The sequence below is a fragment of the Bos javanicus genome, chromosome 3, assembly GCF_032452875.1.
Source record: "Bos javanicus breed banteng chromosome 3, ARS-OSU_banteng_1.0, whole genome shotgun sequence".
In the NCBI taxonomy this organism is placed as follows: Eukaryota; Metazoa; Chordata; class Mammalia; order Artiodactyla; family Bovidae; genus Bos; species Bos javanicus.
Window position 1 is genome coordinate 22,845,925 of NC_083870.1, and position 27,898 is coordinate 22,873,822.

Genomic DNA, 27,898 nt, shown 5'->3' on the forward strand with positions numbered 1-27,898 from the left:
TGAAACTCAAAAACATTTTTAATAATATGTTAGGGGTAGGGATTGTCTTTTCCACAGCACAAAGCTGGCAATACCACAGATATGATATCTGACACACATCAGGGATCAATAAAGGACGGTAAAATTTTTACAGAAAGAGCATCCTATAATACAATATTCATACACTCTCAAAATACCACTAATCAAATTACTCATTACAGACACAAAAACCTGTCTTTTCAGTGAACGGATCTTACAAGCCTCTGCATAACAGTGTTCAATGCTGGAATAATAATAGTGGTGACAGGTGAAGTGGACGCTCAGCCTCCACAGGCTGCACTAGGAAGCTCACAACAGGCACTAGACGGTGTTCTTGGCAAAAAGGGTTCACCCGAATTAATCATGAGGAAGTGATCAGACAACTGCGAAATGTAGACCTTTGAGTAGACAACTGACCTATCCTCTGCAAAGAAGTCAATGTCACGACCATCAAAGACAACTACAGGAAGGAGAGGAGATGTTTGAGGTTCCGAAGGACTAAAGAAATAAAGTAACACAATCTTCTTAGTTCTTTGGGACCTAAAACATCTCTTCTCCTTTCTGTTGTCTTTTTGGTGCAAACATCGACTGTTTGAAGAAAGACAGGCCAGTTGTCTGGTTCAAAGGTCTAAATTCTGCAGTTATCTGATATCTACCTCAACATTAAACACAGGATGAACACTTTCAGCGAGAACAATGCATAGTAAATGCTTTGAGCACAGTCCATCTGGTGGCAAAGAGTGACCGGGTTGATATGTTGTCTTCTTGCAGTTGTTCCCATGCTGGTGTGTGGAGGATGGATATTTAGAGGAGCAAGAGTTAAGGTCTTTCCAAACTCTGTGTCCATCAAAGCATTGATCACCTTACTGAGGATTACATTCCGAGGCTGATGCTGGGATTACTCCCATCAATTCTGTCCCTTGGGGTGTGGAGAGTGGTTGTTGGTTGGGATGTTCATTCTCAGGAAAGGATCCCTCCAGTGTTGCTGAGGTTTAAATTGAGTTGCTGTTGTAGATTTTGTTTTTCATCAAATGGAAAAGGGAATTTTATAGTGTGGTTTCTCAACTTGACAATATCTTTTCTTAGTTCCTAAAATAATTGGTATCTGTGAAAGACAGAGAGAGAGAGAAGAAACGTGAGTGTTTGTTAGGTCCTGCTGAGCCTGGAGGGATGGCCACATGGTGACTGGGGCCAGGGGCAGACAGAGCTCCTGTTGACAGGACGAGCTGAAGGGAGAGCCACAGGCTGGCTGGAGAGAAAAGTGAGATCCATGAGTTAGAAGGAATAGCTCCCTAAACTTTCATCCAGCCTGTGGTGCAGCATCTAAGGACCCCAGTCCTCACCCCACCTTGCTTGGTGATATCTCAGCTCAAAGCTGCTTCTGAGCCTTAAATGGACCCCCACCACTCAATCCTCAACAGTCATTTCACCCCTGAATCCCCTTCATCTGTACACTTTCCCACATGTTCAGGGATGGACATGCCGAGCATCCCTCATACACAGTTAGAAACAGACTGCTATGGGAGCAGAGGACCCTCAACTGAGAAAGACACCCTCTTCTACCTCTTCATCCTGCCTTCTGAGGAGGAGAAGCAGGCTACCAGAGAGTCCTGGATTGTGAGCACCCATAGGGACCTCAGAACGAATCCAAGTCCAGTTCCATAATTCACAGAGGAGGAGCTATGTTTTCAAGGATCTAAGGACTATCCAAAACCACATGACTTGTTACTGACAACCCAGGCCACAAGGTCCTTCCTATACATTTGCAGGAAGGGAGAGGAGAAGAGGAAATCTCCAATCTGGAGGAGTCAACAGTTAATAGAGGCTGTTTGGTCATCCTCATGGACAGGAATAAGGCTTTCCAGGGAAATCCTGCTCCAAAGAGACTGAGGAATGAATGGAAAGGGGGGAAACTCAAAATAAAATTAGCAAAAAGAGAGCAGGGAGTGTAACTGTGTCTCAAGCCATTCGCATCCCATGGACACCAAAATGCTATGAAGGTGATTTCATTTCATGCTGGATCTACCTTAAGGCATTTCTAGGAATATCCTTGACATCTACACAAATAAAACTCTGAAGTGAAAGAGCATTCAGTTTAGTTATACTGAATTTTCATCACCTTTTCCTCAAACTTTTCTCAAAGAAAGAGTCTCTCCTAATATTTTATGCTAGTGTATAGAAAAACATAGAAAAACATCTACGTCTGCTTTCTTGACTAGGCCAAAGCCTTTGACTGTGTGGATCACAACAAACTATGGAAAATTCTTAAAGAGATGGGAATACCAGACCACCTTACCTGCCTCCTGAGAAACCTGTATGCAGGTCAAGAAGCATCATTAGAACTGGACATGGAACACAGACGGGTTCCAAATTGAGAAAGGAATATGTCAAGGCTTTATATTTTCACCTCGATTATTTAATTTTATCCAGAGTACATCATGCGAAGTGCTGGGCTGGATGAAGCACAGTTGGAATCAAGATTGCCAGGGGAAATATCAATAACCTGAGATATGCAGATGACACCACCCTTATAGCAGAAAACAAAGAGGAACTAAAGAGCCTCTTGATGAAAGTGAGAGAAGAGTGAAAGGGTGGCTTAAAACTATGCATTCAAAAAAACGAAGATCATGGCATCCGGTCCCATCGCTTCATGGCAAATAGATGAGGAAACAATGGAAACAGAGAGATATTTAATCTTCTTGGGCTCCAAAATCACTGCAGATGGTGACTGCAGCCATGAAATTAAAAGACACTTACTCCTTGGAAGAAAAGTTATGATAAACTGAGACAGCATATTAAAAAGCAGAGACGTGACTTGCCAACAAAGGTCCATCTAGTCAAAGTTATGGTTTTTCCAGTAGTCATGTATGGATGGGAGAGTTGGACCATAAAGAAAGCTTAGTGTCAAAGAATTGGTGCTTTTGAACTGTGGTGTTAGAGAAGACTCTTGAGTCCCTTGGGGTGCAAGGAGATCCAACCAGTCCATCCTAAAGGAAATCAGTCCTGAATATTCATTGGAAGGACTGATGCTGAAGCTGAAACTTCAATACTTTGGCCACCTGATGTGAAGAACTGACTCCTTAGAAAAGACCCTGATGGGAAACATTGAAGGCAGGAGGAGAAGGGGACGACAGAGGATGAGATGGTTCGATGGCATCATCTACTCAATGGACGTGAGTGTGAGCAAGCTCTGGGAGTTGGTGATGAACAGAGAAGCCTGGCGTGCTGTAGTCCATGGGGTCGCAAAGATTTGGACACAACTGAGCAATTTAACTGAACTGATAGAAGGGTATGTAAAAGGATAACTATAGCAGGATAAGGCCTAATATTCATTATGGGGTTTTTGCATAAAGAATATATTCAATGAAAAAAAATTTGTTGAACCTGCTGTTCTGAGCCAGTTAGTAGTCTGTGAAACATGTTTAGTGAATAGCTAACTGCAAGTTGCATTTTAACAGCAGAAGAGGAAATACTAAATTTTATTCTTATGGCAAGGGGAGGGTCAATTTTATACTTTGGGTTCTATGTAATTTTTTTTTAAATCTTGCACTATGAAAATTGTGAGAAATTTGAATCCAAACAGAGAGATTATATATCTAACTTAACTATCTACGTCTCCTTTTTTCTCTTTTATCTTCTTCAGGCTGTACAAATAGTTCTGTTGAGAGAAGAATGCAAATTCCCTTAATTGTTGATATTCAGCTTTTTTAGGAAGCAGCCACTCATAGGCCACTGCCATATTGGTTACTTATATCCTATCAGACCCACAGTGCTTCTAATCCTTGATGCATATTAGCAGAGCTTTGAAAGATACTGATATCCAAACCTCATCCCCAGAACTTTAAAATCAGAATTTCAATGGATTGGGTTAAGGCATTCATGTTAGCTCAAAACTCAATCCGTTTTCATTTTACAATAGCATGATTTAGAACTACTCACTAGACCTACACTATTTCACACCACTCTTTTTATTTCCTCCTTCTAGTCCAATATGGACGTCTCTCCACTGGCCTAAAAATTTTTTGGTCTTTCTCTGTTACTCGCATATAAATAATTGGCCTTCTCAATTGGATTGTCTGAAGCAATGATTATCTCGTATTCTTGTGTAGCTCCCTGGGTCTTCATAAATGTGGCCCAAAGTTAATTCAGTATAATGCTGTCCTACATTCCCTGGCCTCAGATTTCAACTCAGTTCATTTTTCTGGGCTTTTACTAATATGGAGAAGGAATAATGTGAGTAAAACTGGAGAGGTCTGAATGCCTGTCCATCTCATGCTCTGTGTATTTTGAAAACCTGGCTTCTGTATCTCCTTTTCCCCGATATCCTTTAGTGGGCCATTTACTGCCCTCCACCGAATGCCAGCTCCAGTGAGGTCCTGGAAGCCCCCTGCACGTTAGCAAAGTTCCGCCTATCGGAGGCTGAGGGGAATCATGACTCGGGCCAGTCCAGCATGCTCACCTATGACCCAGGTTCTTATTTTATTTTAGTAATCAAGGCTTTTCCCTTCAGTTCTGGCATTTCTTATTCAGGTGGAAAAGCTGAGGGTTAAGGGCCGTCCTAGGTTCATTTCTCCAGAAGCCAACTCACATGCGAGTGATTCCTTATGACGTGATCCTGGAAGAAAGAGGCAGTGGACGTGGAGGCAGGGGTGGGGAAAGTAAGGTGAAGAGACGGAGAATGTGTGTGGTTTAAGGCCAGCGTTTTCAGAGGCTTAAATGCTGCTATTCTGATGAGGAGGACCATGGATCTGGGCTTCCTTGTGGCTAATACAAAAGGTCAGAGGGAATGTGAGGACGGTAGCAGTGAAGAAACAGTAGAGGTCAGAGTGGAAACACGACACTGAGATCAAGGGCCCTGCAGGGTGGCAGCCCCCAAAAGAGAGGAAAGACCACACAGAGGTAGTGTCAGCTGTTGAGTGAACAAACGAGGAAGAGAAAAATTAGTGGGAGATTGAGCCATAACAGATCAAGAGCATAAGGAAGAAGTGCATGGGATTACCTCTGTACCCTACGCTTGAAGGCCAGGGAATCTGCAGGCTAGTCTCCACTTGCCAAACAGCAGTTTTCTTCTGATGCTCTTCTGTTTCAGGACACTTAAGCCCTTAATCCTGTTGCAGACTGGATGCTCATGTGTGCTCGCTGTGGAGCCCTCACCTTGCAGCTTGGGAGGGTTCTTCATGCTGATGGAAGCACCCAGCTCTGAAGATAAAACCACAGCCAACAGGATCCATTGTTATTCATGATTTACAAAGACTCACTCCTCCACCCAAGAAGGACATCAGGTACAGAAAGTGTGCAGGAACATGAAAGGTCATCTGAAAGCCCATGGGTAGGTGAAGACATGGAGATATTTTTGTGTTTTCTTTTTTGCTGACTTTCCTTATACTACCCAGTATTGTTAAGTGTGCCACAGGGCAAACATCTTTCCAAATGCCATAAATGAGCAAGAAAAATGAAATGGATGACAACAAAAAATTCCTAGGTAGAAAAGACAGAGGCAAGAAACACCTACAGGATGCAGTTTGTACTGTTGGGAGGGAAGAGATGAAGCAAAGTCAAAGCTGAAGGAAAACCTCATGAGAGAAAAGAAGTGGGGAAGTCTAAATTGGAAAACTTTTAAATGTGCATCAATATACACTTCATATAATGTAAACACACTACATATGATATTATACATAATTAAAATAAGGCATAGACAATATGATAAAATGGAAGAAACCTCACAAGTGAGTGTGTTTGTGATGGAATAAATGAATGAAGGATTCGAGCTATTGAATGGATCATTCTGTTGGCTTCCTGATGAGTTGACTTTGGAAAAGAAAATAGAAAAATAAGAAGAATGAGCAAGAAACTCTGTTTGGTGACAGGAACTAGGAGATATGCCGGGGGGCGGGTGGGAGTTACAGTGTGAAGGGGTGTGAAAGTAAAGGGCATTAAAACTAGCCTTGGCTGCAAAATCTGCTGTGAAGCCTGGATTCCTGCTCAGGTCTCCATGGAAGGTGAGCAGGAAACAGTGACTGAGCCAGTGGGGTTCAGTCCTGGCTGGGAATGTGGGAGGCCAAGCACAAGGAGAGACGAGAGGGAAGAGAAGACAACAAACACCACGAGACCTAGTGGCTCTTGTCAGGCTCTGCATCCCTGCCCTCCCTGAGCACTTTCCTTGAGACTCTCCATGCTGCCACAAGGGGGCTCCTTCTCATCTCAGCTCCACCTGAGGACGTGGGTCTCTCCTCATTCCTCAGATGAGGCCACAGCCTGGGGGATGAGCGCCAGGTAGCGCCAGGCTCCAGTGGAGGATGTGGAGAGCGATGGAGGGTAAGGATGAATACGTCCCAGATGAAATGGATGTGAGGGTCTGGAAGCTCTTTTAAGGAAATTTGAACAGAGGTGGACCCAGAGGAGACTGACATGGAGATGAGTGGAAAGAATGAATTAAATGGAGTGTCATAAAAGAGACTGATGGGTGCACTTCAAGAATGAGGGTCGCCCTTTATTTTAAAATGAGGGAAAAATAAGGAAAAGAAACTGGATATGAAAAGCAAACATGGGACTGAGTTGCAGGGCCAGTGTTTACACCCCTATTGAATGTTGCTAATACAGTGTTGCTGAATTATTCTTGCTGAATCTGCCTGCAAGGCAGGACATCCAGGTTTGATTCCGGGGTCGGGAAGATCCCCTGGAGAAGGAAATGTCAACCCTCTCCAGTATTCTTGCCTGGAGAATCCCATGGACAGAGGAGCCTGGCAGACTACAGTCCATGGGGTCACAAGAGTCGGACACGACTTAGTGACTAAACCACCACCAATACACTGTTACTGAGAGCACCCAACAGAGTAAATTGCCTTGATGACGGATGTTGAAAGGAGAGGAAAATATTGGACAAGCTACCTTTCTCCGAAAGCCAGGGAAGATGGGGTCTAGAAAAAGTGGAGACTATAAAGCTTATGCTACCATAAACAACCATTGTGCAATCGTTTTGTAAGTGTTAAAGCACCAGAAAGACACAATACTTAGATATTATATATTCATAGTGGTTATCAAACAAATTGTAGCGAATCAGATGCCCTGGACATTATATTGTTTAAGATTCCCAACAATATGCAAAGGAGATAGAATTTTTCAAGAGTTCAGATGAGGGACAGAGCAAATACCTAGGAAGATAAATAACTTGGCTCAGTTAAACAAGCAAGAATTTTCCGAACCAGGGCCTGAGGCTGAGCTGGTCCTAAGTCCCAGGCTCTTGATCACCTGACACTGTTAGAGTCTCACAGGTTTCAACTGGGCTGACAGTGGGCGTGGGAGAAGACCACTGCCTCCTCCACCCACAGCTTTGTGATGACCAGCACATGGACCAGAGCTTCCTAATCCCCTTTTCTTTCTTACCTAGAAAGAGTGGTCCTTGGTTTCCAGAATCAGGGTTGGAGGTAAAGCCCCCGTTGGTGGAAGAAAGACCAAGCATGGCTTTGCTGTCACCACAGTCGAAATGCTGGTCCAGCTGCCACTGCAGACAGTCAGTCACATGGGTGCTTTCCTGAAGCTGTGCCTGTGAAGTTGGCACCTCTGACCCTGGGAAACTCACAGGTCCCCGGTGACAGTCCTCCCAGGTGTCCCCTGAAAGTAAAAGAGGGTTCAGTAGGATCAGTGGAAGCTTTTCCTTGCTAAGCCCTCCCAGACTCCCATTTCTGCTGTCCCAGCCCATGAGTGAAACCACCCAATACCCCAGACAGCAAAGGCAGACGTCAGTGTGAAGAAGATGCCATATTTATGGCTGTGACTGGGGTGCTGAGAAGGCAGGGGCTAGGCTGCAATTTCTTGAAATGAGAAATCACCCACTTGAGTCTAGAGGGTTTGGGTGACACAGGGGGTCAGGCCTCTTATTCTGTTATTAGCCTTAGTCTTGTAGCCTAGAGAGAAGGTTCTAGACAGGCCTCTAGGCATGGGGGAGAAAGAGTTGTTAATATATACCCACAGGAATAAAAGAACAGGGAGAGACATTTGGCCTGAAGGCTTCAGGTACCACTAGAAGTTGAGCTGAGAAAATACAGTACATTCCAGACACTTCTGAACTTCCTTGCTTGAAATTTTGTCTACCCTTCCACTCACCCATACATGTATATACAGAATAAACTCTATTCCCACATGGGGCAGAGTGGGGATGGATGGTATTAGCAACTAGAACTAGTGGGGGAGAGGGCTGAGACCCTATTGGGAACACCTTTGTGTCTCTTTAGAGAGATAATATACGTATACTCCTTCAATACACGTCCCTCCACTGGTGCCTGGACAGTGCTGCTAATGAAATCTGCTTATGTTTCTACTGTGAAATGAGTACATATCCTCAGAACATGGGCTAATCAAAGACGTGAAGTACCCTCATCTGGTCCAGGTCAGGCTCATGTGAGGTCACGGCCCCCAGGGCTGCTCTACACTGCTGGGGGGCTCTCCTCTCACCTCTTGCTTATGCATCCGCACCCTCACAAGGTGTGTTTCTGTAACTGTCTCTCATGTACCTGTTATCTCTTAGTCTTCCAGAGAGCATCTGTGTCTGACTCTCATCAAAGATTCATCCAACCTCCTTCTAACTGCTTTCTCTGATTCAGTCCTCTCCACACTCTCAAAGCTCACCTGTCTTATCACCCCCCAATCCTGGTTCATCACATGCTCCTCAGTTTACGGAAATTCATCCTCCCTTCCCTGCTACACAAATCTAACCTCCTCACCGCCTTTCCAGTGCTCCTGTCTTCTAGTCCCTCTTTCTTCTGCAACATCACTTCCCACAACTCCCACTGCAAATCCTCCCAGGACTCAGGCTGGCCCCCTTCTGACCCCAGGCCTGTACCAGGAGCCTCTGTGAGCTTCCAGGGCTTTCTCCAGAAGCACTTCTCTCAGTCTGGTGTGCCCTTCATATTTCACTAGGCAAAGTTCATTAATCACTAATCATCATATTTTAGGACACTTAATCAGATTTTATGATAATTCATTTGGGCTGAAGGGTAAATCCTTGTACAACGTTTGGTGGTTGAAAGAACTGTCAAAACTACGTATCCTCTTATTCTCTAATATTATTTTGAATCAATGTCTAGGATTGTTTTTAATTATCATTGTGTAATTTCATCATCTAATTTTATTTGTCCTTTCTTGAGAATGGGTTTTTATAAGCTATGCTTTGAATATTCTCTGCATTGACAGAATATAAAATAACCAAACATTTTATCAAACATCAACAATACTGCCCATTATTGTTAGTGTGGGGGAAAGCCTCCAATAGAAGATCAACTTGTAATTTAAGAATCAAGTGTTTGTGTTGTTTCTGCAGGGTTTCTCCTTGTACAGAGAGGACGGGGTAGAGCTGATGACTTGCACCCACATGGCTGCATAATAGCTATCCACACTGTCCTCGGGTTATCATGAGAATCAAGACACAGGATGGATCCCTGCATAGATTAGATATTCTATTCACTCATCTCAATCCATCTGTGGGGATGTGGCCTTCCCTGGCCCATTGTGAACAATGGACTCCCAGGCCTGGGCCATATCACACACATCACAAACACACATCTGAGACACAAGGCTGAGCCTCACTCATCCTCTTCACAGGAACCCACACCCGGCTGTCAGTGCTTCTGAGATAGAGCACCACAGTTTTTTAATGGCTTCAGCACAGCCAAATTCAAAGTCTACCTGGACCCGTCATGACAGCAGGTGACCTGGGGGCAGGAGGTGGGGAGAGGCGTGGACTCTCATCCTGGCTGATTCCCCAGAGAGCCCTGAGGAGCTGTGGCTCCACCTGGAGGGGCTGCAGAAGCCACGGGCTCTGGTCCTGGGACAGAGTGCACAGAGGGTTTGGGAGCTGGCAGATCTGAGTGAGGGACCACAGGGTTCTCTGCAGCCCTCTGGCAACTTCTGTTGAAGATTAAGATAGTTGCAAATGATTTGGTTCAGGGCAAAAAGGACAAGGTGAGCAACATCCTCTCTTAGTCACTGATGGTCCAACTGCTGAGAGGAGAGGACACAGCCAGAGCCAGGGAGTCAGGCCCAGGAGAGGTCAGTGTCCCACCTGCCAGTGGCCCGGAATCCGGGGCAAGTGAAGGCACCTCGCTGAGCCTCAGTGCCCTGGGCTCCACCATGAGGCACCACAGCTCCCTGAGAGGGTGCCTGGGAGGCTGAAGGGGTTGTGGTGCACTTGGAGCTCGCTTAGTAAGCAGCCTGGCAGACAATAGGCACACAATAACCGTGTGTTCCCTTTCTGGTTTGTGAACTACTGTGATCCTGAGAAAGCCTTTGCTTCTCTGCTCCTCAGGGAAGAATGGGAAATAAGAAAGAAACTGCTTCCAATGTGAAAAGGCACCAAATGACTGACGGACAGCATTTATATGCCCAATATCATTTTTAAAGAAGTCAGATATAGTCTGATACATAATGGAGTTTCTCCTCATTTATCAAGATGATCTTATGAGTCAAATTCCTAACAATAAAAATGCATCTCCTAAAGAAAAAGTAAAAAAAATAGCCCCAAAGGATTCATACTAGGTTTTAATTTCCACACCCTATGAACTGCTACCCAAGGAGACCTGGCTCATAAATTAGGTCAATACCCCTATCATATACACAGCTTATGGATAGTTTCCATGAGATTATACCACTGAGATTGTGTAAAACATTGAAACTATAACCCACACATGGAAGACTCCTTTTTGCTGCATAAAGGATGAAACACACGGGAATTTCTAGAGGATGGAACAACAGAGACATATATTTGGCTTCCTGGAAATTACAGGGCATAGGCAGATTTGATGTTCAGGATCTCGTATCTAAATGCTTCAGAGGGAGGTAGGCAGCCCAGGGGTAAGAATTGGGAGCTGGGGACAGTATAACATGCATTACAAATATGGAGCAGACTGCAATCATGAATGCAAAGTCAGAGAGCTTGCCAGAAACTATTCAAGAAATAAAATTAGCAACAAAATTTCATGACTATAAGGATTCTTATCTTGATAAAAAGAGCTCTGTTACACAAATTCCTGCAGGTGAGACAGTGGTAGCTGAGATTCTGCCCTTATCCCTCCACTTGCCCTCTCTGGTCTGATTTGCTACCACAAGGCTGTGCTGATGAGATGAGTTCAGGTGACAGAGGGCAGTCTGGGGCAAGAAGAATGCAAAGGCTCGTGATGCCTTCTAAAAATTAAAACTGAGAACATAGTTCTAATCAACCTGAGCCTAAGAAGCTGCCTGGGAGTACTCACCGTTTACATCTAGAGCCAAGAAAACTTCTCTTCTCTCTGTTGGGAAGGAGGCACTTCTATAAGGATGACAGGAGCCTGCCAGATGATGGCCAACAGAAGCAGCCAGATAACATTCATCCAGTGAGTCCGGCTGGACTTCATTCTCTTCTACCACCAGCTGCTCCACACTGAGATTTGTGGGGTTGGGAGAGCCCATGGTTAAACAAGAGGAATTAGTCAACCTGGAGCCATAGCTGGTTTTGATGGGAGGGTTAAGGGACAGGTTGCAAAACACAAATGGAGAGTCCCCTTAGAGGGAGGTACAACAATCCCCCTGACCCACAATTCCCATCTGGGGCCTGAAGGCGCTTGCAAAGGGAAAGAGAGTGAGGGACAGTGAGCATGAGATGCTCTGAGCACAGAGACGAAATGAGTTCAGAAGGAAGGAGATGAGCCACCCCAGGACACATAGTCATGTCACACACGTCCTCAGAACATCAAGGTGACTTCAAATACAACATAAGTTTTGTTGAAATTTACATGCTGCATACAAATGAACACCAGCACTGGCAGCATAATAGACTCCTAGATATCTTGCGTTTGCAAGACCAATTTTTCAAGTATGCAATGTGACATGACTGTTTTTCCTAGTTACTTTCCGTGCCGTGAAATACCTGCCAAGGTCATAACCCAGAGTGGCAGAGGCAGATAAGTATCACATGCTGGTTTTAATAAAAAGGAGAAAACAGAGGAGTACAAGAAATCCTGTGGCTGATCAGTAGCCCTGCTTCAACTGACTGCTGCTGCTGCTGCCAAGTCGCTTCAGTCACGTCCAACTTTGTGCGACCTCATAGACGGCAGCCCATTAGGCTCCACCTCCTGGGATTCTCCAGGCAAGAACATTGGAGCGGGTTGCTGTTTCCTTCTCCAATGTATGAAAATGAAAAGTGAAGGTGGAGTCGCTAAAAGTTGTACATGACTGAGCGACTTTTATCGACTCCATGGACTGCAGCCTACCAGGCTTCTCCATCCATGGGATTTTCCAGGCAAGAGTACTGGAGTGGGGTGCCATTGCCTTCTCTGCAACTGACTGCAATTTACTATAATTGAGAGGGATTCATAAAGGGTGAAAACAGACAACCTTGTTACAGGGACAATTTGTGGTTGTCTGAATGGAAGAAATAGGCATGTTCAGCACTTTCCGATTCCCCTGCATGTGAGATGACCAGGTGTCACCACTGATGTTAGACCCATGCTTCTCCATGGTTACCTAGAAGAGATGATGTCTTGATCTTCCTCGTCCTCAAGATCAGCAAGATTTTCTATGGATAAATTCAGAGAAGTTGAGAAACACTTAGCAGATCTCACTGTGTAAATTAATAATCCAGTGTCCAGTGTCCAGTATTCTGCCACAGGGACAACAATATCAGCAGTGAGATGATAGGCTTTTTTTTTTTTTTGATGATAGGCTTTTAAGAAGGATATTCCAGATGCCTCAAATTGGATCTCAGTCTCTCCTTGGTTTGCTTTCCTGACCCATCAGGCAAGATCTCCCTGCCCTGGTATATCCTCACCACAGTATTCTCTTCCAAGACTGAGTAAAAAGTTAAAGATTTATCTTCCCCACAGAGTCTGGGGAATAGCCCACCTGCATTCTGGCAGAATACTGTAATACTCAGGCTTTTCTCATCATATACTGACTGCCTTAGCAGAATGATGAGTGGAATGAAGAAAACCTCAAATCACATGAATCCTAGTTGTTACATGGAACCTTCAGTCATTCATGGGGTGGGAAAATGCCAGGGCTCTGGCTTGCTTCATGGAAACATACAAGCAAGGTGATGGGAGGGCTCTTTGCATCCTGGGGTCCAGATGATTGGCTTGCTAAGACAAGCAATTTAGAGGAGACAAACCCTGGGGATGACAGCACTGACACCAGGGAAGCAACAAATAATTATGGCTGTGAGCATCTCTGGAAAGGCACGGAAGTTCAAGGGACAACTGGGTATGGAAATGGGAGCATTGTGGGCAAGTGGAGACATTGCATAGGAATCAGGAAAAATACAGTCATCTCCGGACCCCTGCACACGTACAAGTGAGTCAGTGTGTCGCACCAGCCGTGGGTCCATGATCTAACTTGGGGCCTGACTCATAGGCTTCACCTGAATGAAGAAGACAGCACAGCTCCCAGACCCACCTGATGTCTGTACTTAAAACTCTACCACAGAGTCTGATTCAAATCACGTCTACAGAGCTTCCAACAGGGATGACAAATCTCAGCACCCCAGAGGCAAGGAGTACAAAGAATACAGAGTCTACCTGGGCATCCAGGTGGAGGTCTATCACAAGAAAATACTCACTGGTTACATCCCGGGCATAAGAGACATCCACGTCCTCAGGTGAGAAGATGGCATTGCTCCTATAAGGCCAGAAGGAGTCTGACAGGTCAGGAAGAACCGAGTAAGTCAGATAGTATTCATCCAGAGAGTCCCGTGGGACACCATTCTCTCTCATCTGTGGCAGCTGTCTGCTGAACCTGGTCGGGGAGGGAGGGCAAAAGATTAAGCCAAGACTGAGGAGAAACTGTAGAGTCCTATCTGGTTTCGATGGAATGTTTGAGTGGTGAAGCACGTCAAGGGTCTGATCCATTAGAGAGAGAAAACTCTGTTTTGTGCGTGAGACACAGCGAGGTTTTACAGGGCAGAAGAGAGAAAGAGCAGCAGGTGCTCAGTGTTCTGGCCAAATAACAGGCTGATGAACAGACTGAATTCCCTCTGATGGTACAGTCACGCCTCACATACAGGGACAGAGAACACTGGCTCTCACACTTCCATTCACATTGCATTGACATCACTATGGCACGCATGCCAGCATGCTAACACCAAACAGAAAGCAGATATGCATCTCACTCTGTAAACCACACCTGATATAAAAACTGAGTGCAAAAACAGCACTCTGACTTAGTTCACCTGGGTCAACGGACTTGGGATTTAAACTTGACAAGTAAATAAGAAATGGGAAACAATAGAAGTACCACAGTGAAAGCAGAGGACATTATGAAATAGGATAATAGTGGTGGGCAAAAGTGACGACACAATATATTCAGCACTTTCTGTTTTTCCCTGGATCAGAGGTCTGCAGATGTCATCACTGTATAGGAGCCCACAGATATGCAAACTTACCTCGGGGCAACCACCTCTGGGCTTTTCAGGTCATCGTGATCATTCTGGTTTTCTGCAAATAAATTAAAAGAAGAGTTATATCAGGCAAATACCTTTCAAAAACGCCCAATCCTGTGTCTGTCTTCACAATGTGGTAACAGGCTATTGAGACAGAAATAATACAGGAGGCCCTAGAAAGAGCCTCATAAGAAGGCACTGGGTTTCCTTCTTGAGCCATTGGATGAATGTCCTTGATATGATATGTCATTGGCAGAGTATCCTGGTCCTGAGTCTGTGCAAACAGCTAAATACATCCTTTTCCCCACAGTTCCTGGGGAACAACTTAGCTACATCCACAGCCTGCTATAACACTCAGGCTTTTTTCATCTGAAATGTTGTTTATTAATGGGATAAGTGATTACACACTGAGATATAATGGGAGTGGAACCCACACACCATCAAGTCAAATGAATCTCAAAGCTGCAAACAGCGGCCATTCATCAGGTTGGAAGTTCCAGCCCTGCCTTACCTCAGAGAAACATACCAAAAGAAGACAGTGTGGCTTACCTTCTGGTTTCAGAAGACTTCGAACAAGGTAAGTCAAAGGAAAAGAGAGAGACCATGGGTTGATAGAAGTGAACCAAAGTAGTGAGATCTCCAAAGGTATAAACAAGAATGCCAACAGCCTTGGACAGGTGTAGGAACTCAGGGACATTACCCAGAAATGAAAATTAAAGCATTTCACGTGAGATAAGAGGTTCATTCAAAATTAGGAAGCCTGAGAGGCACCTCCTGTGCCACGACTGCCGAGGTACACGTGCGTCTGGCAGGACCGCCTTGGGCAGAGTGGTTTACCACAGGGACCACTATGACAGGAAACTTAGAAAAGTTCGATCATAGAATGTCTTATTTTAAATGCAGATATAGAGTCTGGTTCAAATCAGGCTTCAGTATGTAAGCCCAGGGTCTATCAAAGGGGATAATTCTCCCAGAGTAGACTAGCAGACACATTGAAGACTACCTGGGAGACCAGTTGGAATTTCATCCTCTTCAGCTTGAGAGCAGCCACAGGCTCCATCCACGGCAGACGCCACATTCTCTTCATCAAATGCAAATTCCCCATCACTGGAAGGCTGGTTGCAGGCAGAACCTTCCCGCAGAGTTGAAGGTACTGAAACACACTCATCCTGGGATTGCTGGAACACCACCTTCTCTTCATCATCCTGCAGGTTCACGCTGTACCAGATGGAGAAGGGATGACAGAAGGTTGAGAGGATTCGACCCCACGCTATCTGGCTGATTTTGATGACAGGCATTGGGAGTGGTCACAGAAAGCAAAAGCGCAGTCCCCTTAAGGAGGGAAGTAACTCCTCCTGATGTGGAGTGGAGGGTGGCTGCCATGGGGTGGGAGAGAGCCAGCAGGTACTCTGGGCACTGGGCACACAACCAGCGGTTGAAGGAGGAGACGGATTTTCCCTGCACGCTGACGTCCTGACCCCCAGCACTCACAGAGGACCGGGACAGTGGTTCAGACTTTTCTGCACACATTGTGTTGATCTGGATATCCTGTGTCCAAGTGAACACAGCTTTTAAGAAGTTAAAGTTTTGTTTGAGTTTGGACTCTTCCATTCAATTAAAATTTTTATTTGCACAAATACAGCTTCAAAATCAGTTTTTCAGAGTTGGAGAAAAAGGAGTTATAGACTAGACATTCTGCCTTCAAGAACTATTTTTTCAATATTTTGTTGTAATATGAATATCGTTCTATTTTCTTCCCTTGAAATACAGTATTTAGCAGCAGGCTGATGCCAAACCAGTGTAAGACCCATAGGATCTCCCCCTCCTTTAACCACTCAGGAGAAAACTCATGAGTACGGGAATCCCAGGTTTAGTTATTCCACCTGGGTCAGCTCACTGTCCACTGCTAAACTTGAAGGATTAAAAAACTGAAATGCACAAACTTGAGAAACATAAATGACAACCCTGTGAATGAGATAATTGCAGTCAAATGAATAGATGAAAGAGTTACACAGAGTACTTTCTATTTTTCTCTGATCTGAGGTTTCCTGCTGTCACCACTGACATTCACAGCCCACAGATCTTCAAATTACCTGGGAAATGTGAGCTCTTGTCCACTCACTTGCTTGTGATCATTTTCATTGTCTAGTAGGAAATTCAGAGACAGCAGGTCATAATAAGCAAATCAGACCTCACACGTATCTACTCAGTAAACACATATACAACAAGGACATTAATATTTTCATTGTAAGAACATAATTCTTTAGCAAAGATATTCTAGGACACTTAAGTCTTATGAGAATTAGACTGGACTGCGTCCAGACCCATTGAGGAAATTTGCTGCTTGATCTGGTATCTCTCCCAACATCCTTTGTTCTGAGTCTGTATAAGCACTTAAAAATGTATTTTCCACAGAGATGCTAGAAAATGAGCTGAGTTATTTTCTAGATTGTTTCTATAGTACTGCTTAGTCCCATCAGATTATGTGGTTGTTGATGGTTTAGAGGAATTTATACTTGAGACTAGAGTGACAGGGGAATTGTGAAAGCGTTAGCCACTCAGTAGTGTCTGTCTCTTTGTGACCGCATGGACTACAGCCCACCAGCCTCCTCTGTCCATGGAATTTTCCACACAAGAATACTAGAGTGGGTCCCATTCTCATCTCCAGAGGATCTTCATGATGCAGGGATTGAACCTGGGTCTCCTGCATTGCGAGCAGACTCTTTCCCATCTGAGCCAGAAGGGAAGCCCAGTGAATTGTATGAACCCTCCAATCAAAAGGAATCTTTGGTGCTACACAGAAACCATGGCATTTGAAGCTGGAGGAACTGCCAGAGCCCAGCCTTGCTTCATGGAAACATCCAAGCAAGGCAATGGTACAGTTGTCTCTGTCTTGGTGTCAGATAACATCTTAGCTAAGACCTGCCAATATCGAGAAAAGGGAGACTGGGGCTGAGAGCAGTAAAACAAAACCTGGAAATCACCTCTCCTTATAAAGAGGCAAGTCTGTCATCATTTGTGGAGAGGCCAGGAACATTTACAAAAATTAGATCATTGCAGGGAACAACACACTGGCTCCAAACTAGTTCTGACAGACCCCTCTTGTGGATTTCCAGCTGAGTTGGTTGAGAGTTGTCACAAGTGATCTGGGTCAAATGCCTGACACTGGGGTCAGGATGACAGAGACAAGCCCGGAGCAAAAAGAAGAATGCAAGCTCCCTGACCCACCTGATGTCTGTGTTCCAGAATAGACCCTTTTTCCTGGTTTCAACTGAGATGTGTCTATGCAACCTGTCCTCAGAGATGACCTTCTTTGGTCTACAGAGCTTGTGAGGAGAAATAATATGGGGGCTACCTGAGATTTTGGTTGGAATTTCATCTTCTTTAGCATGAGAGCAACCACACGCTCCATCCTGACCAAGGTCTACTTCCAGTTCATTAAATTTAAATTTGTCATCACTGTAAGGCTGGTGGCTGTCAGAACTTCCTTGGAGACTTGAAGGCATCAAACCACATTCATCCTTGGATTCTTCAGGCACTTCCCTCTTTTCAACCTCCTGCAGCTCCATGCTGTGTCAGATGGGAAAGGAATGACAGAAAATTAAATGAAGAAGATCTGACCCCAAGCCATTCTGGTTGGTTTTGACAGGAGGCATGGGGAGTGGTCACAGAGAGGAAAGGAGCAGGCCCCTTAAAGAGAGAAGGAACTGTCCTCTCTTATATGAAGCAGAGTGTGTCTGTCTGGGGATGGGAGAGGGGGACAAGCAGGTACCCTACATACCGGCCACAAACCTCTGATGAGGAAGGAGACTCAACCATCCCAGGGTGGTCCTTTCAGGAACAGGAAGCACAAATGAACTTCCACACCAAGTGCTTCCCCCGGGTCCTAGTTGAATTTAAGATGAAGTAGCCAAGTGAATAAGGGCTTCCCCGGTGGCTCAGTGGTGAAGAATCTGCGTGCCAATGCAGAGATGTGGCATCGAACCGTGGGTCAGGAAGATCCCTTGGAGAAGGAAATGGCAATCTCCATCCAGTATTCTCGATGGGAAAATGCAATGGACAGAGGAGCCTGGCATGCTCCACTCCGTGGGCGTCACAAAGATTCAGAAACAACTGAGCAACTGAGTATGCACAGTGAAGTGAATGTAGATATTAAAGCTTATAGACTCTCTGAGATGTTACTACCTTCGCTTTAGGAACTGAAAGTCCTCCAAGGCCTCTTTCACTTACTATTGTCACAGACTACCAATTTTTTTTTGGGACAGTTGTCCTGGTGTTTAATTTTTCTAGTTGCTTCTTTACTAATTCTGTTGCTAGTTACCTTCCTTCCAAGGATCTAAGACAACTGTGTACAAATATTTATCTCACTTGGACTTGCTTTAGAAGAGAACAGACGCTCTCTGTGTGTATATGAAATCCTAAGGGTGCTGCATTCGCCTTGGGTCACACATACAAGTAGCACAGAGACAGCAGACAACCAAGTTACAGGGACATTTCCATGTGGGTTGAGTGAAGTCAATTACACCATAAGCACTTCCGGCATGTGACTCTCTTGAGGTACTTATTGTTCTTGTGTGACCCTGTCCATATTTTCCCTACACATTACCAGCTCCTGAAAGACAGATGGAAAACCACAATCACAGAAAACTACCCAATCTAATCACATGGTCCACAGCCTTGTCTAACTCAATGAAACTATGAGCCATGCCGTGTAGGGTCATGGTGGAAGTTCTGACAAAAATGTGGTCCACTGCAGAAGGCAATGGTAAACCACTTCAGCATTCTTGCCTTGAGAACCCCATGAACAGTATGAAAGGCAAAAAGATAGGACACTGAAAGATGAACTCCCCAGGTGGGTAGGTGCCCAATATGCTCCTAGAGATCAGTGGAGGAATAACTCCAGAAAGAATGAAGAGACGGAGTCAAAGCAAAAACAACACCCACTTGTGGATGTGACTGGTGATGGGAAGCAAGGTCTGATGCTGTGAAGAGCAATATTGCATAGGAAGCTGCATTGTTAGCTTCATGTTTCAAGGCAAATTGGAAGTGGTCAAACAGGAGGTGGCAAGAGTGAACAACATTTTAGGAGTCAGCGACCTAAAATGGACTGCAATGGGTGAATTTAACTCAGATGACTATTATATCTACTACTGTGGGCAAGAATCCCTTAGAAGAAACAAAGTAGCCATCAGAGTTAACGAGAGAGTCCGAAATGCAGTACTTGGATACAGTCTCAAAAATGACGGAATGATCTCTGTTCGTTTCCAAGGCAAACCATTCAATATCCTGGAATCCAAGTCTATGCCCCAGCCAGTAATACTGAAGAAGCTGAGTTGAAGAATTCTAGGAAGACCTACAAGACCTTCTAGAACTAACACCCATAAAAGATGTCCTTTTCATTATAGGAGACTGGAATGCAAAAGTAGGAAGTCAAGAAACACCTGGCGTAATAGGCAAATTTGGCCTTGGAGTACAGAATGAAGCAGGGCAAAGGCTAATAGAGTTTTGCCAAGAGAACACACTGGTCATAACAAACACCCTCTTCCAACAACACAAGAGAAGACTCTACACATGGACATCACCAGATGGTCAACACCAAAATCAGATTGATTATATTCTTTGCAGCCAAAGGTGGAGAAGTTCTATACAGTCAGCAAGAAGAAGACCGGGAGTTGACTGTGGCTCAGATCATGAACTCCTTATTGCCAAATTCAGACTGAAATTGAAGCAAGTAGGGAAAACCACTTGATCATTCAGGTATGACCTAAATCAAATCACTTATGATTATACAGCGGAGTGAGAAACAGATTTAAGGGACTAGATCTGATAGAGTGCCTGATGAACTGTGGACAGAGGTTTGTGACATTGTACAGGAGACAGGGATCAACACCATTCCCAAGAAAAACAAATGCAAAAAACCAAAATGGCTGTCTGAGGAGGCATTACAAATCACTGTGAAAAGATGAGAAGCGAAAAGCAAAGGAGAGAAGGAAAGATATTCCCATTTGAATGCAGAGTTCCAAAGACTAGCAAGGAGAGATAAGAAAGCCTTCCTCAGTGATCAGTGCAAAGAAACAGAGGAAAACAATAGAATGGGAAAGACTAGAGATCTCTTCAAGAAAATGAGAGATACGAAGGGAATATTTCATGCAAAGATGGGCTCAATAAAGGACAGAAGTGGTATGGACCTCACAGAGCAGAAGACATTAAGAAGAGGTGGCAAGAATACACAGAAGAACTGTACAAAAGAGAGTTTTGCAATCCAGATAACCACGATGGTGTGATCACCCACCTAGAGCCAGACACCCAGGAATGTGAAGTCAAGTGGGTTTTAGGAAGCATCACTATAAACAAAGCTGGTGGAGGTGATGGAATTCCAGGTGAGCTCTTTCAAATCCTAAAAGATAATTCTGTGAAAGTGCTGCACTCAATATTCCAGCATTTTGGAAAACTCAGCAGTGGCCACAGGACTGGAAAAGGTCAGTTTTCATTCCAATCCCAAAGATAGGCAATGCCAAAGAATTCTCAAACTATTCCACAATTGCACTCATCTCACACGCTAGTAAAGAAATGCTCAAAATCCTCCAAGCCAGGCTGCAATTATACATGAACTGTGAACTTCCAGATGTTCAAGCTGGATTTAGAAAAAGCAGCAGAGCCAGAGATCAAATTGCCAACATCTGCTGGATCATGGAAAAAGGAAGAGTGTTCCAGAAAAACATCTATTTCTGCTTTATTGACTATGCCAAAGACTTTGTGTGCATCACCACAAACTGTGGAAAATATTGAAAGAGATGGGAATACCAGACCACCTGACCTGCCTCTTGAAAAATCTGTATGCAGGTCAGGAAGTAATAGTTAGAGAACTGGATATGGAATGGACTAGTTCCATTTAGGAAATGGAGTAGGTCAAGGCTGTATATTGTCACCCTGCTTCTTTAACTTACATGCAGAGTACATCATGAGAAACGCTGGGCTGGGCGAAGCACAAGCTGGAATCAAGATTGCCAGGAGAAATATCAATAACCTCAGATATGCAGATGACACCACCCTTATGGCAGAAAGTGAAGAAGAACTGAAGTGCCTCTTGATGAAAGTCAAAGAGGAGAGTGAAAAAGTTGGCTAAAGGTCAACATTCAGAAAACTAAGACCATGGCATCTGGTCCCATCACTTCATGGCAAATAGATCGGGAGACAGTGGAACCAGTGCCAGACTTATTATGGGGGGCTCCAAAATCACTGCAGATGGTGACTGCAGCCATGAAATTAAAAGACACTCCTTGGAAGAAAAGTTATGACCAAACTAGACAACATATTGAAAAGTAGAGACATTGCTTTGCCAACAAAGTTCCATGTAATCAAGGCTATGGTTTTTCCAGTAGTCAGGTATGGATGTGAGAGTTGCACTATAAAGAGAGCTGAGCACCGAAGAACTGATGCTTTTGAACTGTGGTGTTGGAGAAGACTCTTGAGAGTCCCTTGGTCTGCAAGGAAATCCAATCAATCCATCCCAAAGGAAATCAGTCCAGAATAGTCATTGGAAGGACTGATGTTGAAGCTGAAACTCCAATACTTTGGCCACCTGATGCAAAGAGCTGACTCATTTGAAAAGACCCTGACGCTACAAAAGACTGAAGGAGGGACGAGAAAGAGACGACAGAGGATGAGATGGCTGGATGGCATCACCGACTCGATGGACATGAGTTTGAGTAAACTCCGGGAGTTGGTGATGCACAGGGAGGCCTGGTGTGCTGTAGTCCATGGGGTCACAAAGAGTACGGACATGACTGAGTGACTGAACTGAACTGATAGTTAATTGTTACCTGGGGGTTAGTTTTTCTTGTGCTTGTTCATCCTCTTCATCTTCATACATTTCTGCAAACAAAATCAGTAGTGTCCAGTCAGCTTCTAGTCACCTCACCCACTACAATCACAGGACTCATATGGTCACAGAGTCATAAATATCTATGTATGAGTTAGTACTGTATGGAAGTTTTAATGCATTGTCTTTAAACAACTGCCCAAGCATGGATTTCTGATCCAGCAGGCAGTCTGTTTCTAAACTGGTAGATCATCCTCAGGACACCCTCTGCTTGAAATTGGGCAAACATTTAAATTGTCTTTTCTTCCTTATATCACCTCACATTGTCCATCTTCCATCTCCACTTCTACAAATGTATCATCCATCCTGCCACAAATTCTGCCAAAGACACAGCCTTTATAAAGCTTCCCAGGTCCCACAAGATGCCCTCCTTTCTCGAAGGAGAACAACCATGTCCACATTCCTCCATCTGGGAACATCCTGGCTCCTCAACGTGGCTTTTGCGTGTTATCTGGGAAAGTCTCTCTATGGAAAGTGAGTGCTCCACTTTAAACCATTTTCCCAATGCCAAGTTCAACTCTATCAAGTACCTTATCCAACACCACAAAGTGAAGGGCTTTCTTTTTTCTGCAGTGTATTTGTAAATATTCCAAAATTTCATCACTATAGCTACCATCAACAGATTATTTCATCCATTTTACAGATGAGAACAGTTACTAACATAAGGAAAAGTAATCATTCTCACATAGTTATGAACACAGCACTCAGCTTGGAACCTGGGAACTTCAAGCTTTGTCTAGGACTCTATTGACTCTAACAAGCTGCCTCCTGTCACCTCCTCCTTTCTGTGCCTTAATGCTGGCTGGATGTTGCCTCCTGCCCCAGTGGCCATGGTCCATCAGGGAGGAAGCAGACCGTTGGGACATGATGACGTCCACTCTGTGCACTTCTCCTCTGTCCTCTTAGACAATCCTGCTCCTACATAGCCCCACATAGGACACGAAACAGGAAATCTGATACACATTCCTAGTGGAGGTGTTCACCTTATCAACTGGGGACCTAGGAGAGGATCAGTGCTATCAGGGTCTGTGGCCCCCTCACCTGGACTGAGCTTGCAGGCAAGGCGCTTGGCCACTCGGTACCCCTCAGACAGGCTCTCTCGGAAGCCCTGCCCCTGGTGGCTGTCGGGGTCATTGCGGGTGAGGAGGTCCTCGAGGTGCTGCTTGAGCAGGACAGAGTCATCTTTCCCATCCCGTAGTGTCTGCCGTAACTGGGTCAGCTCTCTTGCCTGACTTCGAATTAGTGTGGCACACGTCCTAGGTGGAATAGAAGATGCAAGTGTAAAAGGCAAAGACTTAGATGAAAGACGGTTAGGGATTTCTGTGAGAACATCCCCAAGGAGACCTCGAAACAGAATTCTGGCACACATCTGATGACTGGCTCAGTCACTCAGTCGTGTCCGGCTCTTGTGACCCCATGGACTATAGTGCACCAGTCTCCTCAGCCCATCAGGTTATCCTGACAAGAATTCTGGAGTGGGTTGCCATTTCCTACTCCGTATGTGATGACTGGCCTGTGTCAAAGAGAAAGAAGGTAAACAAAGGTTTCCTCTGTATCAGAAAGTACTCCTGTAAGATTTTGTGACATTTCACTCATCTTGTCCTTGTGTAAAGATAACCTTATGTCTTCCCTGGTGGCTCAGCTCGTAAAGAATCTGACTGACAATTCAGGAAACACAAGAGATGCAGGTTTGATCCCTGAGTTGGGAACATTCCCTGGAGCAGGAAATGGCAACCCATTCCAGTATTATTGCCTGGAAACTTCATGGACAGAGGAGCCTGGTGGGCTAAGTCCATGGGGTCATAAAGAGTCAGACACCACTGAGTGCTCATGCATGCATCAATGTCTTCCTAACCTGCACCATGAAGTGTCTCTTCGGTTTCTCACTCAGCCATGCCCATTTTCATTAAAGAATACACAAAGTGTTTTCTGTGTTTTTAATGTGGCAACACAAAGTACTGTCCAGTGAATGGCACACAGCCAGATATAGAGTGTGGGCAGGTGAAGCTGGTGTGAATTGGAAAGAACGTAAGAACACAGGGTCAAGGAAGGATTCCAGGATGTGGTCAGTCAGGAGGGGGTGTGGTTTAAAGGCAAATAAGGTATTGATTGCGCAACATTGTGAATGAGCCGAGTGCCCCCGGTTCACTTGAATGTAGTGAATTCACAATGAGATTCAAGTCAGTAGTTTATGTAAAAGCAAAGTAAATTACTTCCTGAATACAACTGGAATCCATGGTTCACCAACTGGTGTTCTCCACCTATTTTATAATATTGTGCCCTGTGCTCGCCGTGATCATCCCTGCCCTCCTTACCTCAGCCTTTCATCAAGCGTTGGCTTCTCTGCCAGCTTCTCTGCTGGCCTCCGCACCTCAAACAGCAGCTTCTCCCCCAGCACGGATTCAACGATGTCCTTACATGCTTCACACTCTGAGGAAAGAGAGACACTGCCTCAGGGAAAGCTGGCCTTGCTGCTGTGGTCACTGCCTTCAAGGGAGGAGGACAGGCCACCTGAGTGGTGGATGTAACTCCTCCTCCAGTCTCAATGGAGAGATTTCCACATCTGATTCCTCAGCGTCTGAACCGAGGTTAGTCCCCATTGTAGAGGTGAGGAAAGAGAAGCTCCTAGGCACAGAAGGTAAATAGACAGGATGAACTGCCCTTTGACAAAGTCAGAATTCACGTCTCCTGAGACGGACCCTGAATCCTGGGCCACTGAACCAAGACCTGCAGCCTCTTAGGTGAGACCCTGAGCAGGGCCTGGGGTGGCGATTCCTGTGAGGTCAGGAAGGCCCCTAGGACTACAGGACCGCTGGTTCCCTCATGCTGGGATTTCAGGAACGAACAAGGGTCTCAAGGTATAAAACTCACCTGGACACACTTGTGTGAAATAGAATACATGAATCCATAAGGACCTAAAGAGATACGCCAAACACTGAGAAAGTCTGTGTTATTAGGAACAGTAGAGCTATGAACTAAGTGTATTTACACTGAGCCGGGCACGACTGTCAGGGCTTGGTCAGATTTACTCAGCACTGGCTACAACTCAAACAATACTTACTACTACAGCACCACACAGACACAGGAGGAAACAGAGACACAGGAAGGTTCCCAGCAGGGAGGTGAGCCCAGGAAGCCTGGCCCGGAGTCCACGTCTTTCCACTGTGCTCTGGTGACCTCCACACCAGGGTCCTGGTGAGACATTTCTTCTTCACCAGCCTCACAATTTCTTTCCTAGAATTTTGTTACTATCATAAGGAGCGGTGCAAATAAAACTTAGTTTGTCCTTTCCCCAAAGCTCATCCTTTCACTTTCTTAAATAGGAGGCTTTACCCCTTACTTGTCTCTGTGTCCGTCATTTGTCATTGACTCCCTCATCGCTTCATTGAAAATGACTGTAGGAAAGTGACACACACACTCTTGTCAAGATTCCTCTCATGCCCTTGTTGTGCATGTACCCTGGTCTTGACTTCTGTCCTTACTCCAGGCCGCTCTTACTGAACACGCAAAAATGATTCCAGTTGCCAGGCTGACTATGAGTGCAAAGGGCTCCTCACATTCTGCCTGGGTTTTTACTGGGGCTGGTGATCTCCCCCACTTGCCATCATCCTCATGTTGGTCACACATCTTATAGCACAGACTCAGGTTCCCCTGGACTCCTGGTCAACCTGTATCACCAAAGATTCCCCAGCTCAAGTGGGGAGATGGAGGAAAGGGCAGATTGTCTGATTTCACCAAAAACACCTTCAATCTTGCCACAGAGTCACATGGCTTTCTTGGACTCAGGAAGGAGAACCTGCACACTCAGAAAGCACAGCTTCCTTCTCACCAGGCAGTCTCTGTCTTGATGGCATCACAGAAACCATGGTTTCAATGAGAAGCAGACTCATCCTTAAGCTCCTTTAAATCCTATCCGCTCCCTCTTACAGTGTCTAAGCACACGTTACCCCAGTGTAACTGGCACAGGGCTTTGCCGATGGAATCTCAGGGAACCTCGAACTGATGGAGTTCATTAGTCCCAGAGGTTCAGCCAAGAGGCATGCAGGATCCGATACAGAACAGAAAAGACTCCAGTCCACACAGCTTAGCTTGCTCCTGAGAGACACAGGCACTCCTGTGCCTGCACCAGGAATCACTGTCTGGGATTTTAACTCTAATGTCACCCTACACATCACTGCAAACTTGGAAAAGGCCTCCAGTCCTTGTGCCTCAGTTTTCCCAGCCTCAGGAAACTGAAGGCAAAAGAGCCACTACTACCTTTCCTGGATTGTGGTCAGAATGGAACTCAGAAGGACAAAGGGAAAAGGAGACCAATCCTGGAGACTTACAGTGTCTTAGAGGGAAGACAGTGATCGTTCATTGCTTTGGTGATCATGACCTCGAAGACTTACTGTATTTCTGCAGCTGGTTGGCCAGGGAGTAAGAAGTAGCTTGGGATATGAGGAATTTCTCTGTGAGGTCCCTGAAGTCCTGCTTGTACTTTGCCAGCTGCAACCGAAGCTCCTGGTTGATTTCCGTGAGGGTACGTTCTGCCCTCAGATCCGATAAAGAGGGAAGACACACAGCCATGGTGACATGTGGTAGAAGGGGTAGAAGCCAAGGGTGGGGAGGAGACACCCAATATATGGGGGATTAAAGACAAGCAAAATCACATAGGTTTAATCAGCACTGAGGGATGACAAAAACTGGAATTCCTGACTTACTGTTGGGAACAACTAGAGGGTTCTCAACCACAAGGAGAAGTTGAAGATGCCAGAGCTCAGAGCCAAAGGTGCTGTGTGGGGCTCAGACTCAGACAGCAGTGAAGGAGGGGGACCCAGCATGCTAGGCAACCGTCTGGAGTTGCCATAACAGAACTGGTAGGGGGAGGGGTTCATGGAATCTTGGGGGCCCCTGCCTTCCAGGTGCCTAGGCCATGACCCTTTGTGAACATCACCACTGATAGCACCCAAGCCCTCAGCAGTCACTCTGATGTTTACTACACATGTCCAGATACCACTGATCTATCTCCTAACAAAAATTATTGAAGCTGAGTTCTCATTGTTCATTCTTCTGTGTATAAAAATATTCATGGGAGAAATACTTTGCCAGCAGGTCTTAATTTCTGTCAGGCTGTCATAAAGTCACCTCAGTTCAGTTCAGTTCATTTCAGTCGCTCAATCATGTGTGACTATTTGCAGCTCCATGGACTGCAGCACACCAGGCCTCCCTGTCCATCACCAACTCCCGGAGTTCACTCAGATTCACATCCATTGAGTTGGTGATGCCATTCACCATCTCATCCTCTGACGTCCCCTTCTCCTCCCACCTTCAATCTTTCCCAGCATCAGGGTCTTTTCCAATGACTCAGTTCTTTGCATCAGGTGGCCAAAGTATTGGAGTTTCAGCCCCAGCATCAGTCCTCCCAATGAATATACAGGATTGATTTCCTTTAGGATGGACTGGTTGGATCTACTTGTAGTCCAGGGCACTCTCAAGAGTCTTCTCCAACACCACAGTTCAAAAGTATTAATTCTTTGACACTCGCTTTCTTCATAGTCCAACTCTCACATGCATACATGACTACTAGAAAAACCATATCACCTCATCTTCTCTTT

General features: G+C 45.2%; 1 protein-coding gene across 2 annotated transcripts; it reads right to left on the reverse strand.

The window, feature by feature from the left end:
• Positions 1 to 27,517, reverse strand: LOC133242801 (neuroblastoma breakpoint family member 4-like). 2 transcript variants are annotated; one of them, XM_061409003.1, is made up of 14 exons: positions 26,693 to 27,517; positions 24,617 to 24,731; positions 23,343 to 23,557; positions 22,243 to 22,294; positions 17,775 to 17,989; positions 16,513 to 16,564; positions 15,423 to 15,637; positions 14,423 to 14,474; positions 13,601 to 13,770; positions 12,511 to 12,562; positions 11,262 to 11,428; positions 7,402 to 7,629; positions 5,018 to 5,217; positions 1 to 1,123 (listed from the first exon to the last, which is right to left on the reverse strand). In XM_061409003.1, the coding sequence occupies exons 1-13, from the start codon at positions 26,868 to 26,870 to the stop codon at positions 5,027 to 5,029; spliced, it is 1,902 nt and encodes a 633-aa protein (XP_061264987.1). In that variant the 5' UTR covers positions 26,871 to 27,517; the 3' UTR covers positions 1 to 1,123; positions 5,018 to 5,026. The 2 variants fall into 2 exon arrangements, with proteins under 2 accessions (XP_061264987.1, XP_061264977.1); XM_061408993.1 differs by having other exon boundaries at positions 13,601 to 13,776.
• Between the last annotated feature and the right edge of the window lie 381 nt (positions 27,518 to 27,898).

Bases quoted from the DNA above. Each gene is read 5' to 3' on its own strand.
- LOC133242801 (XM_061408993.1), bottom strand. From the start codon at position 26,870: ATGGCTGTGTGTCTTCCCTCTTTATCGGATCTGAGGGCAGAACGTACC. The intron at 14,475-15,422 runs GTAGTCTTCAAT...ATTTATTTGCAG, and splicing joins AATTCCAACTGGTCTCCCAG to AAAACCAGAATGATCACGAT. The intron at 13,777-14,422 runs GTAAGTTTGCAT...CTCCCCGACCAG, and splicing joins CCAGAGGTGGTTGCCCCGAG to GTTCAGCAGACAGCTGCCAC.